The 13,811-nt window shown below is 41.9% G+C and overlaps 1 protein-coding gene across 4 annotated transcripts in view; it reads right to left on the bottom strand.

Annotated features, from left to right (window-relative positions):
- EIF2AK4 (eukaryotic translation initiation factor 2 alpha kinase 4) overlaps positions 1-13,811 on the bottom strand; it is a 98,484-nt gene that overhangs the window by 71,732 nt on the left and 12,941 nt on the right. For all 4 annotated transcript variants that reach the window (XR_006203648.1, XM_042942440.1, XM_042942441.1 and 1 more), the window contains exons 3-6: positions 11,198-11,300; positions 5,102-5,254; positions 2,559-2,636; positions 1,251-1,399 (exon numbers count right to left, since the gene is read on the bottom strand). Coding sequence is in view for 3 of the 4 variants with exons in the window: in XM_042942440.1 (XP_042798374.1) it covers positions 1,251-1,399; positions 2,559-2,636; positions 5,102-5,254; positions 11,198-11,300 (483 nt within the window). In the remaining variant the exon portion in view is untranslated. The remainder of the gene's footprint in view (positions 1-1,250; positions 1,400-2,558; positions 2,637-5,101; positions 5,255-11,197; positions 11,301-13,811) is intronic.

Raw genomic sequence — 13,811 nt, forward strand, 5'->3', positions numbered from 1 at the left:
TTGTGCAACCAAGGGCACACTGAAATTTATGGAGAAAAATGTAAAAGCAAAGGTTTAAAATGATATGCTAGGCTTATTAACATAAATTATCTAGAAGCACCTCTACATTTGCTCAGCTCCCTCCAACAGATGGTGCTAACAGACATTTTAGACCATGTCATCTTTTAAGTTGCTTACAGTGTGTAAATGGTTGGTTTAAAGGTGTTTTACATCATGACTGTTAAGTGCAAATACAATGAGAATGTTAAGAGTGTTAGTAAGACAAGATGTATCATGAGGATTGAAAGAAAAATAGAATTTTAAAAGTGAAAAGTATCAAGAAAACAATAAATGTGGTACAAACAGAATAGGCTGTTTAACAGCAGTAACAATTCTGAAAGATAAAAATCACACAAAGTTCGAAGGGATAAAAAAGGCAAAATCCAGCGTCATTGATGTTTCCTGTTTTCACCCAAAAGATGTATATATATTGAGTGCTCATATTGTCTATTTTGGTCTCGTCCAGAATTGAGTTTTAGAACAACCTTTAGGAACTGAATTCATTCATAAGTAAAGCAGCTTCTGAACTCCATCAGAAATAGCCATCCCAAAGCAAACAAATGGAATTTAGAAGCAGTAACACTGGTCTCATAGAGGAGGATCTATTCTAGATCATGGAATGTTCACAGGGGGTTGCAGTATCATTAGGAACTTCACCCATGTTACCAATTTTTCCAAGTAGCTGTGGCAGTACGTAAAAATAACAGGTATTTTAAACAAAACTGCCAAATGTTATTAACTACGTCTTATAAAAGAGTTAGAGATAAATCAATTTTAGAAGACTAAATTAGGTGTCTGGACCTTGACACCTGAAAAAAGAAGGAAAGAGGATTAAAAAAAAAAGCCAAGTAGCAAAGGGGCGCCTGGATGGCTCAGTCAGTTAAGCATCCGACTCTTGGTTTCAGCTCAGGTCTTGAGCTCACGTTCCCTGAGTTTGAGCCCCACATTGGGCTCTGCACTGATAGCACGGAGCCTGCTTGGGATTCTCTCTCTCTGTCCCTGTCCCACTTACTCTCTCTCTCTCAAAATAAACTGAAAAAAAAACTAAAAAAAAAAAAAAAAAAATTTAAAAAAAAAAATATATATATATATTTATAGGCTTTGAAAGAGTTACTGAAACTGTGATCTAAAAATTCCATCACATGGCACTCCAAGTTATCTTATTTCTTCTACAACTTTCTCCTTCCAGATCAGAAATCGTAAGGACTTACTTAGACCTTCCAGAGGAGTTGGTCCGATGTTTGCCATTTCCTACGAAGTCGGGAAGGCCTCCATGTAGACTGGCAGCTGTTCCATGTCCTCCTAGGTCTTTCCTAGAATTTTGATCTTGGTTTGATAAGTTAGCAATTTCTAAACGCTCCTAGAAAACAGAAAAGTAAAACCTACTTTAGATACAAGTCATAAATAAGAGACAATCACGGTACATAATCATTAATTCAGCAGAGAGTGAAAATTTTATTTAAGCTGAATGCTTTCCAGTGGAATAAAATTGAACTTTTAAAAATTTAACATCCAGATATATACTGGTTCAAGAACTGAAGGCCAGGGTTAACAGTTTCAAGAGAATGTGAATTTTATAAATGAAAATGCTTAACATCTCAGAAGATGCATGAAAATTTAGGGAGAAAAGCAAGAGGGGGTAAAGAGAAGAAGACAGTCAAAGAGAATGCTGGCGGGCAGGTGGATGAGAGCAAGAGAGAGCTGGAGGAAACAGTCCCATCATCTTACATTCGTGTACAGCTCTGTATTTTCACAGACGACACTTATCTGTGGGAATAACTACATGAGAAGGAAGGGAGGCATCATCAGCCCCATTTTAAGTGATGAGGAAAATGAGTCACATTTAGTGTCACCTGTCAAGGTCACAGGGCCGGCAGTAAAAATGCCAAAGCTTTAAGCCAGGTGCTCCTTACTTGTACATCAGTGCCTCCTCTCAACACCCCCCATAGTTGCCCTTAAGTTAAATGCCATAATTCTACAAAGCGGAACAAGTAAAACTTTCTCTGGATTTCTCCAAATGTGTGTAACTGGTTTTTTGACCAAGTTGCAGTCAGGAAAAATATAGGAAAAAAGGCTTTTTCCTCTTCTACCACTGCTTTTTAAACCTGCCCTGGGGGATCCTTCTTTTCCATCAATGAACGAAATCTCCAGCAGAACGATATGATTTCCATTCGTTGTATTTTCCAAGTACGTATTAACAATTTTAAAGAAAGAAACGGAATTCCAGTCTGGGTTAATATCAAAGCTTCAATCTCTGCTCTCCCTGGACTCATCTGATAAAGTACTGTGATTCCATCAGACTGTGTCATCTACAGATAACACACAACTCTAAGTTTTGCTTCCTCTTTAGGGGAATCTAAAATACGCAACGAATACCAGTTGGGGGATTTTTTTTTTAGTGCTTCATTTTCAGCTTTACTACTATTACTAACATTGGAGAGGAAAACATCATCAAGGGAAATAACATTTTATGTTTAGCAAAATGAAAGTATTTTAGTATGGTACAACTGATACAGTACCTGCTTAGCCATTTCTTTCCTTTTTCTCTCTTTTCTCTCTTCTTCCCTCCTCTGAATCTCATGAAGGATTTCACGTTGCTGAAATAAAACATACTGCCATCAAATGCCAATCTCTGAAACCCAGACAATATATAAATCCTACAACCACAAAAAAACCTGTTACATTTCTGTAATTCAAGCCCTCCTTTCCTAAAAGGCCTGAATATACAGAACCTGACAGCAAACTATAGTTAGGCCGGTTGTAGCAGGTCCTCTGCAGTGGTTGTTCCCATTTAGTAAGGTTTCAAGACTAGGGGGAGGGGCAGTGACTCCCCACTCTTCATGTTTCCATGTAGAAAGACTTTCACTACAGCATCACCCTTGGCCTCGTACTTCTCCCCACCTTGACCTATTCCCTCCTCTTTGAAGTCTGCCTGTCTATGAGAACACGCATTTGCGTCTGTCTGCCCTCGGCCACAGGGGTGTAGGGCCAACGTGGTGGAGGTGGGCTGAGCTGTCTTCAGGGCCTTGACCAGGAATGGCAATGACCCGGGCACCACCCCCACATGCTATAGACCTTGAGCGGCATTCTCTAGTCTGCTCAGTATTCAAAGCAGTATTTGGATCTCCATCCACTTAACTCCTGTATTTGTTGTTCAAGTGGATCTGAATTAAGGTTGAGAAAAATAGTGTGTTTTTGAGTCCCCTAAATTCCAGGTGTAGTGAGTTCAAGCCCCACGTGGGGCTTGCTGCTGTCAGCATAGAGCTCTCTTCAGATCCTCTGTCCTCCTCACTTTCTGCCCCTCCCCTGCTTGTGCTCTCTTCTCAGAAATAAACATTAAAAAGATTCTCTCTCTCTCCCTCTGCCTATCTCCCCTACTCATGCACTCCCTCTTTCTAAAATAAAAAAAAAAACAGAAGTAACAAACAAATAGGGCCCACAAAGAGACAGGTGTTAACTTATAAGCACAGGATGAACAAAATGAAGGGGGAAAAAAAACCCCAAAACCAGCAGTAAGAACCTAAGAAAAGCAGAATAACAAACCCTAGGGGTGCCTGGGTGGCTCAGTCGGTTAAGCATGTGACTTCAGCTCAGGTCACGATCTCGCAGTTCATGGGTTCGAGCCCCACGTTGGGCTCTGAGCTGTTAGCTCAGAGCCCGGAGCCTACTTTGGATTCTGGGTCTCCCTCTGTTTCTGCCCCTCCCCCACTCGTACTCCGCCTCTCTCTCTCCCCAAAATAAACAAACATTAAAAAAAAAAAAAAAGAAATAGTTACATAGTAACATCTACAGGAAGAAAACTAGAAAGCCTCACCAAGAGATAAAAATAAATGAAGAAGAACATTCCTGGATAGGAAGTCTGAATATTGTCAAGACATCAATTCTTCCTAAACGAATATATAAGTCTAGTGCAGAGAGTTTGTTTTGATTTTGAGAGAACAATCCTGCAGTTCACCTGTAAGGATAAGTGGGTAAGAATGGCTTAGGAAGAAAGAAAAGCATAAATAATGGAAAATGAAGAGAGGGGGATGTGCCTTTTCAGATATTAAATTATTATAAAAGATACAGTAATTCAGAGTCTGGTAAGGAGTCCAGGAAAAAAAAACTGAACAAAATAGATAATTCACAAATAGAACTTAGTATACAGAAAGAGTTAAAGTATACTTTAAAGGAAATAATACAAATCAACTAAGAAAAAAAATGGAGGAAAAAAAACTTAGGACGCTCATTTTTATAACCCACACCAAAATGGGTTCTAGGTAAGTTGATTAAAAGACTAAATAGAAAAAAAAAACAAAAAACACTAAGTTAAAAATCAAGGAGGAAACTTAGATACGTATTATTTTCTTTGGTGAAAGGATTTTAAAAATAACACAGGAGTGTACACACTTGTGCAAACAGATTAAAGAAAAAAATACAAATGGTTAGTGAACATAAAAAAAAATTCAATCTCTGGCTTTGGTACTCATTTGGGTAGGGGATGCTTGTTCCACAGAAGGAAGAAGAAAATTCAGTAAAACTCAGTAAATTCCTAGGGCGCCTGGGTGGCTCAATCGGTTAAGCATCAACCTCAGCTCAGGTCATGATCTCCAGGTTTGTGAGTTCGAGCCCCTCCAATGGGCTCCACACTGGTGGTGCAACACCTGTTGGGATTCTCTCTCTCTCAAAATAAATAAATAACTAAAAAAAAACCACAAAAAACCCTCAGTGAATTTGTGCGCAGGTTAACAAGTTCAGAAAGACCATAAATAAAAGAAGTTTGGTTAAACAAACCTTCTTCTCTTCTCTTTAAAGATCTGGACTAGACTGAGGGTTCTAGGAGCAGCATTAACATATTGGGAGGAAATACATACATATATATATATATATATATATATGGAGAAAACCACTCATAATATTTCTCAGTTACTCTTTGGGCCTCTTCTCATTCGAATCTAAAGTTCTTGAATCAAATGCTGAGCAAAACTTAAATAAAGATAAGTGTGTAGGCAGAGACAGAGAAAGAACCCACAGGAGCTCGCGGTGTTCTGGGCTCGGCCACCGGTAGGGACAAGGGTCTCACCTCCTGCTCCACTTTCTGCTTGGCCTCCAACAGCCTCCGCTGCTCCTCCTGAGCCCGTCTTTCCAGCATTTCTTCATGGAAAGACTTGGGAGGGGGCTTGTTATGTTCGCTGAGAAAGGACTGCACGTGGTCGGCCAGTTCAAAAATCATCACCTAAACATGCAGATGAAAATCAACCACAAATGGTAAAATGACCAGAAGACAGGGCCCAAAGGAGACTACAGAAAGTCAGGCAGGCTATCAGAGGCCCGCTTACAATGGTGACACTCACTTTGTCATGCCCCGTTCTGAATTAGGTATATATGATACAATCATGGCAGGAGAGAGTTTTGGGGCTCACCAGACCAAAAAAACTTCACTTTTCTTTTACAGTACTTTTTTACTTTATTGGCATTTTCTGTATAATAAATCTGACAAAAATATTTTTCTGTACAAACAAATCTGATAAAAGTATTTATTAACACTGCACAAAAATAAAGTACCTTCCCAACTAGAAAACCTGTCTAGATAACGATAGCTGAAAAATCATCGCCAGCTTAAAAGCCTTCATCTGTCCATACAGTGTACTGAAAACATTCTTTGGGGTACAGAGGCAAATATTTCGAGGCCTCACTCTCTCCCTGCTAGTAACAGGTCAGTAGGAGGCTGATCCATACTAAGAAAGAATTTCATTCCCACTTAGGGCAGCACTCATGGATAATACCAGAAGGAAAAATGCCCCCCTCAGACATTCTTTATGTGAGCATAGGAGCCACTTTCCCGCAACTCTAGGAGTCATAAATCACATCTAAGGTTGGTAAGCTCATAGGACAAGGGTCTCTGGAACCCCAAAGTGACCACTCCAACCCCCAGCCCAACGAGGTCAAGAATGCCAAGCTCCTTCTGCAGATGAGGACCGCCACTGAGAATTTTCTTTTTCCTCAATTACAATAAGGCAGTTTAAAAATTCTTATTTCTAAAGGGACTTGAGAGGGTCGTAATTAATAATAAAAGTTACCGTACACAAGAATACAGTCAGTTCATTTGGTGGTCACTTACCTTCCTCTTGAGGAGCAAATACAAAGACTCCACAGCTCTGGTTGGAGGAAGTTAATGCATTTTCTTTTTTTTTTTTTTTTTAATTCTTTTTAGTATTTATTTATTTTTGAGAGAAAGAGATAGAGTGCAAGTGGGGGAGGGGCAGTGAGAGAGGGAGACACAGAATCTGAAGCAGTCTCCATGCTCTCAGCTGTCAGCACAGAGCCTGATGAGGGGCTCGAACCCACAGACTGTGAGATCATGACCTGAGCTGAAGTCAGACACTTTACCAACTGAGCCACCCAGGCACCCCAATGTATTTTCTGATTATAGCAGAAGCTGTGGCATTCACTGGATATGCTTCACTTTATAGTTAAGTCTAGAGTCTAAGTAGGATGCAAATTCTTCAAAGACAAGCTCTTTTAAGAAAAGTTAGGGAAAGTAGGCAGTTTCTGTGATGTCAATGAGAAACCAATATTACACCAGAAAGGAGGGAAGAGTCAAGCGGTGTAGGGGTTTTCTTTTGCCAATCGATTTAATTTAGTAGCATTTTCTGTACAAACACATCAGATACGATATATAGGACTAGATGAAAATAACTACTTTCCACAGTGGCTCCTGTCCCTCTCTCCCTCTGTACCTATATGGCTGATTGTCTTGCTTCTCTCAGCACTCTGCTCAAATGTGATGTCATCAGAAGCCTCTCCTTATTTATACCAGCCACCCCATCACCTCACAACACCTATCTGTATTAGCCAGGGTGCTCCAGAGAAATAGAACCAATAGGATAAGGTAGGGGTGTGTGTGTGTGTGCATGTACAGAGAAAGGGACTGATTTTAAGGAATTGACTCATGCAATTACAGAGGCTGGAAAGTTGAAAATCTGTGGGGTAGACCAGCAGGCTGGAGACCCAGCAAAGAGCTGCTGTGGCAGTTGTGGTCTGACAGCCCTCTGGCAACTCCCTCCGCTTCCAGGGAGGCCAGTCTTTTTCTGTCAAAGCCCTCAAGGGACTGGATGAGGCCCACACATTATGAAGGGTGATCTGCTTAACTCAAACTCTACTAATTTAAATGTTAACCTCATCTAAAAACATACCTTCAAAGAAACACCTAGAACAACACTTGTCCAAATATCTGGGTACCATAGGCTAGCCAAGTTGACCAAATTAACCATCATAACATCTATTAGAATACAACTGAAATAAAATATATGACAACACTGGAGCACCTGAGTGGCTCAGTCAGTTAAGGATCCGACTCTTGATTTCAGCTCACTTCATGATCTCATGGCTCCTGAGAACGAGCCCTGTGTCGGGCTCTGTGCTCACAGTGCGGAGCCTGTTTGGAATTCTCTCTCCCTCTCCCTCTCCCCTGCTTGTGTGCATTAGAACATTCTCTCTCTTAAAATAAATACATAAACTTTTTTTTTTTTTTTTAAACGACAACATCAAATGCTGGCAAGGATGTGGAGAAACGGGATCACTCACACATTGGTGGTGGGATGTTAAGTGGTAGAGCCAATCTGGAAAAGTTTGGCAGGTGCTTACAAATTGAACATGCCACTAACATACACCCACAAATGCACTCCTGGGCATTTATTCTAGAGAAATGAAAATTTATATTTACATAAAAACAAATTTTTTAATGAGAGGCATCTGGGTACCTCAGTCGGGTAAGCATCCAACTTCGGCTCAGGTCATGATCTCATGGTTTGTGAGTTCAGGCCCCCCCCCTTCCCCCCCCACTGGGCTGTCTGCTGTCAACACAGAGCCCACTTCAGATCCTCTGTCCCCCTGTCTCTGTGCCTCTCCAGCTCATGTGTGCTATCTCCCAAAAATAAATAAACATAAGGGGCACCTGGGTGGCTCAGTCGGTTGAGCGTCCGACTTCGGCTCAGGTCATGGTCTCACGGTTTGTGGGTTCAAGCCCTACGTGGGGCTCTGGGCTGACAGCTCGAAGCCTAGAGCCTGCTTTGGATGCTGTGTCTCCTTCTCTCTCTGCCCCTCCCCCACTCATGCTGTCTCTCTGCCTCTCAAAAATAAAGAAACGTAATAAAAAAAATTTTTTTTAATAAAAAAATAAAATAAATAAATAAACATTAAAAAAAACCCTATAGGGGCGTCTGGGTGGCTCAGTAGGTTAAGCATCTGACTTCGGCTCAGGTCATGATCTCACAGTTTGTGGGTTCAAGCTCCGTGCTGTGCTGATAGCTGGAAGTCTGGAGCCTGCTTTGGATTCTGTGGCTCCCTCTCTCCGCCCCTCCCCTGCTTGTGCACACGCTCTCTCTCTCTCTCGAAAATAAACGTTAAAAAAAAATCCTATATATGAATCACTCAACAGCTTCATTTTTTAATACCCAAAAACTAGAAACAACTCAAATGTCTTTCACCTGGTGGATGGCTAAATCAACAGTGGTATATCTATACCATGGAATACTACTTAGTAATAAGAAATAATAACTACTGATACATGCAACAATCTGGATATGCTAGAGAATTATGCTCAGGGAAAAGAAAGCCAAGGGGCACCTGCGTGGCTCAGTGGATTAAGCAACCACTCTTGGTTTCAGCTCAGGTCACGATCTTATGGTTCATGGGACTGAGGCCCGGTTCGGGCTCTGCGCTGACATCATGGGAGACTGCTTGGGATTGCCTCTCTCTCTGCTCCTCCCAACTCCCAGTCTCTCTCTCAAAAATAAATAAACTTTAAAAAAAAAAAAAGGAAAGAAAGTCAGTATCGAAGAATACATACTGTATGATTCCACTTACATAACATCCCTGAAACTGAGTAAAGGGTACATGAGATCTTAGTATCATTTCTTAAAACTCCATGTGAATCTATAATTATCTCAAAGTAAAAACTGTAATTTAAGAGAAAGCCCAAGAAAGGGCATCAGAAGCAAAAATAAACAAGTGGGACCATATCAAATTCTAAAACTTTTGCACAGCAAAGGAAACCATCAACAAAATGAAAAGGCAACCTATGGAATGAGAGGAAATATTTGTACATCACCTATCTGATAGAGCTAATAGTCAAAATATATAAGCAACTCATACAACAGCAACAAAATCCCAAATACTCCAGTTAGAAAATGGACAGAGGCTCTGAATAGACATTTTTCCAAAGAAGACATCCAGAAGGCCAACAGGTACATGAAAAGGTGCTCAACATCACTAATCATCAGGGAAATGCAAGTCAAAAGTACAATGAGCTATCGCTTCACACCTGTTAGAATGGCTGTCATCAAAAAGATCAGAGATAACAAGTGATGTGGAGCAAAGGGAATCCTTGTGCACTGTTGATGGGAATGAGACTGGTTCAGCCGCTGTGGAAAACAGTGAGATCGTTTTCTCAAAAAATAAAAACAGACTACCATATGATCCAACGACCCCACTTCTGGGTACCAAAGGAAATGAAAATAGGATCTTGAAGAGATATCTGCACTCCCATGTTATTGCTGCATTATTCACAAAAGCCAAGTCATGAGAACAACCTCCGTGTCTGTCAACGGATGAATAAGGATGTGGTACACATATACACACACAGAAACACTTTGTGGCCACGAGAAAGGACATCCTGCTGTTGGCAACAAGGATGGACCTTGAGGGCATTATGCTAAGTAAAATAAGTCAGACTGAGAAAGACAAATACTGGATGATCTCACTTATATGTGGAATCCAAAAAAGCCCAACTCCTAAAAACAGAGACTGGGGGTAGGAAAAGGGAAGCGATGTTGGTCAAAGGGTACAGCTCAGTGAATACAATTAATAATACTATCTTGTAAAAAATAAAGCAAAGATATTTTCAAAAAAATATCACACATTACGGATCCAAGAAGCCAGAGGATTCTACAGTCGAATTTTCAATATAATTCCGCGTTATTTTTCAGTTAGACATCAGACTATTTAGAGAAAACTTTGGAATAATTCCTAGGGACTAGCTTTTTATCCAGGCTGTTCTACAATCACCTCTGTAGCTCAACAATCACTGAACATCTTGGAAACAGTACCAGGCGGGGGGAGAGGGGTGAGGGGGTCATGCTGTGACTTGCTGTGTTATAGAACATAACTGGAAAACAGTCCAGTCACTTTACCACAAGCCCAAAAGAGACACAGAGGCCTGGGGTAAGTCCTTCCTTAACTCGTCTCAGTTTTTACAGGATGGGATACTTAAGCATGAGCTGCCTAGGCTCATGTGAATATGAGTGATTTTACACAAAAGCGAGGAAAAGACAGATGATACTTGAAGGGAACTGGTCTGGGCTAAGAAACCCAGAGTAAGTCACCTAGTCTAGCCCTCCAGAGAGATCTACCACCCAAGGGGAAGCTCATGCATATCTTCATGTGCGGAGGATTAAAAGAGAATTAATAACTAAATGGAAATGCTAAGATACAAAAGGGACGTTGAAGGAGTAGAGTATGTCGCTAATCACCAAGAAGGAAAACAATAAGCTCTTCTGATATGAAACACGGGCAGGTGGCAAGGTTTGGTCAGAAATTACTTGTCTGGGGGAATCTGAGTGGCTCAATCGGTTGAGTGTCCGACTGCAGCTCAGGTCACAATCTCATGATCTGTGAGTCGGAGCCCTGCATCGGCTGGCTACTATCAGCCTGTCAGTGCAGAGCCCGCTCCGAATTCTCTCTCCCCCTCTCTCTGCCCCTACCCTGCTTGCACTCTCCCCAAAATATATACAAAAGAAGAAAGAAAAAAAAGTAATTACTTGTCTGCAAACATTTTCCAATGTAAAGGTTCAAGTCAGTATCAAGTTATGATGCCAGGTCCAAAGCGTGCACACAGTAGGGCCAGGGTCACATGGACTCTTTTCAAAATTCTGAAGCATCAATATACCATTGATATACCTCTATGAGTTATCATTAATCAAAACCATGAATTAAAAAAAATACACGTAAAAATGTTCCTGTTTGTACCTATCAACAAGAAACAAAACATTCTTGTCAAAACTGGGTTTGAGGTGCAATGCAACGGCCTCTAAGCCAAAGAAAAGGCAGGAAGGTGAACACTAGTGAACGGGATGAGATTTCTACTGTCCTCTTACAACTCCAGTTAAACATATCTTACCTCTCCACAATGTTTTTTGGCCACTTTCTCTAGGTGGGATTTTAATAAATGAACACTCTCATTTGACAGACCTTTGGCATTCTTTAACTCTATTTCGGGGACTCTGGAAAAGAAAAAGACAAAAAGGAGTTACTCCAAAAAAGTATGGCCTCTTTGCGTTAATATTTGCTAAGCGCAACCTTGAGGCCCAGGGATTTCCTACAGGCTTCTATACCACCAGCAGCATTTCCCTTCATCTCAAAGGATTTCAACGGCATCCCAGCAACTCTGCTGACACAGTGCTTGACATGGGGTCACCTGTGGCCCCTGGGGGAGAAGCCCGCGGGGACCAGACTTACTGGACTCCATTCTGACTTGCCCCCAACAATTACCCAGCTCTCACAGTTCACCCGCAAGAGTCCAAGTGCTCTGGGCTCATTAGTGCTCCAGCATAAAACAGGCCAAGCACAACCAGGCAAGATGAAGCCTCGGTTGGGGCACCTGGCTGGCTCAGTCAGTGGAGCACGTGACTCTTGACCTCGAGGTTGTGAGTTCGAGCCCCACGTTGGGTGTAGAGATTACGTAAAAATAAAATCTTTAAAAAAAAACCCAAAAAGCAGATGAGGACTCAGCGATCCATCCAGCATCCCCACTACATGCATGTTGTGTCACTCCTTGTGATTGCCAACAAGGTGGAAATGCTCACTCACCCACTCATATCTGAATCTACCTGTGTGTGCTCTGCAAGGATGCCAAGCACGCTTGTCTCCCTGCAGAGCACAAGCGAGACTCAACACTTTTCTGTGCGAGGTACGCAGCCGCCACTCCTCAGCTTCCCCTTGATTCCCCATCAATAGATATCCAATAACAGTTCACTGACATCAAACCGACTTTGATTTCGCTGAAGAGAAGCTGACTCTACTTCCGACCAATTATTTCTGAGTAACTGATGGGATTTTAGTTTAGCAAAGCCTTTATTATTTTACTACCTCTGCGTTCTCTCACTGCCCTGGTGTGGTAGGTTGCTACATCATTATCCCCTTGGATAGATGGAAACCTGAGAGAAAGGAGTTCATACATATGAGAACAAGAAAGGAAAGGCCATACATACAGTCCTGAGTATGGTCCATCTAACCCACAACTCTCTCACATCAAAGACTATCTGCATCCAAGACTATCTTGCAGAAAAACAAAGTTTTCCTGTACCATATCATCTCCAACAATAAGAATGCTCCCCCAAGTCAAGCCTTACATAACTTTTTTAATTCAGCAGTCATTATATAGCAATCAATGTTAACAGAATGATGAAAAAACCCATCTATAATAATTAAACTTTAAAAATCCGCCCCCCCCCCCAATTTTTTTTCAGCTTTCTATGTCCTTGGCACATAATTTATAATTTTATATAGCTGAGATTATAATGTCTACTTTATGGCTCTTTTATAATCATTTCCGTGGTTTTTTTTTTCTTTTTTAGAAATCATCCCAGGGTTCCTGGGTGACTCCAATGGTTGTCTTTTTTTTTTTTTTTTCAATGTTTTGAGAGAGAGAGAGAGCACAAGCAGGGAAGGGGCAGAGACAGGGGTGGGGGTGGGGGGTAGAGCAGAGAGAAAGGGGGACAGAGGATCTAAAGCAGGCACTGCACTGACAGCAGTGAGCCCTACACGGGGCTCAAACTCACAAACCATGAGTTCATGACCTGAGCCAAAGTCAGACACTCAACTGACTGGAGCCACCCAGGCACCCTGAGTGTCTGACTATTGATTTTGGCTCAGGTCATAATCTCACAGTCATGAGATCAAGCCCCCCCCGCCCCCCCCAGTCGGACTCCATGCTGGGCATGGAACCTACTTGAGATTCTCTCCCTCTACCCTTCCCTTGCTGGCACACAGGAACACACACACACTCTCTCTCTCAAAATAAAATCAATCAATAAATCATCCCAAAATATTTTTATCAATTAGACACATCAAGATTTGCCAGAATGGTCCCCTAGTGCAGTGGTTCTCAGTCAGGGGTGACTGTGTCCCCAGGGAATACCTGTCAATGTCCAAAGGCAGACAAACTCTGCATTCCTTGCCTACATACCTATTTCATTCGGCTCATCCTATGTTATATCCTTTATAGTAAGCTGGTAATTAGTTGAAAGCAAAGCCTTCCTGAGTTCTACAAGCTGTTCTAACAAATTTCCAAACCTAAGGACAGGGTTGAAGGCCATATTTACAGCTGGTTGACTGGAAACGCGGTACGTGCAACCGGGGTTTGAAGTTTTGTGGAACTGAGCCCTTAACTCGTGAGGTCTGCAATAACCACAGCTAGTCTGTGGGGCACCTGGGTGGCTCAGCTGGTTAAGCATGTGACTTCAGCTCAGGTCATGATCTCACGGACCACGAGCCCAGCTTTGGGTGACTTCGTGCCCCCCAGTTCAGGAGAGTGCGAGCTCCACTTCTGGTGAGCACAAGCCCCACATCGGGTGAGCCCTGCTTCTCTCTCTCGGCCCCTTGTGGGATTCTCTCTCTTTCTCTCCCTCTCTCTGCTCCCCTACCCCCCACTCACTTGCACCCTCTGTCTCTGTCTCAAACAACGACAACAACAAAACATGGCTAGTTCATATCAAAACTGAACCCAGCTGTCA

This window comes from Panthera leo, chromosome B3 (genome assembly GCF_018350215.1).
Source record: "Panthera leo isolate Ple1 chromosome B3, P.leo_Ple1_pat1.1, whole genome shotgun sequence".
NCBI classification, from domain to species: domain Eukaryota; kingdom Metazoa; phylum Chordata; class Mammalia; order Carnivora; family Felidae; genus Panthera; species Panthera leo.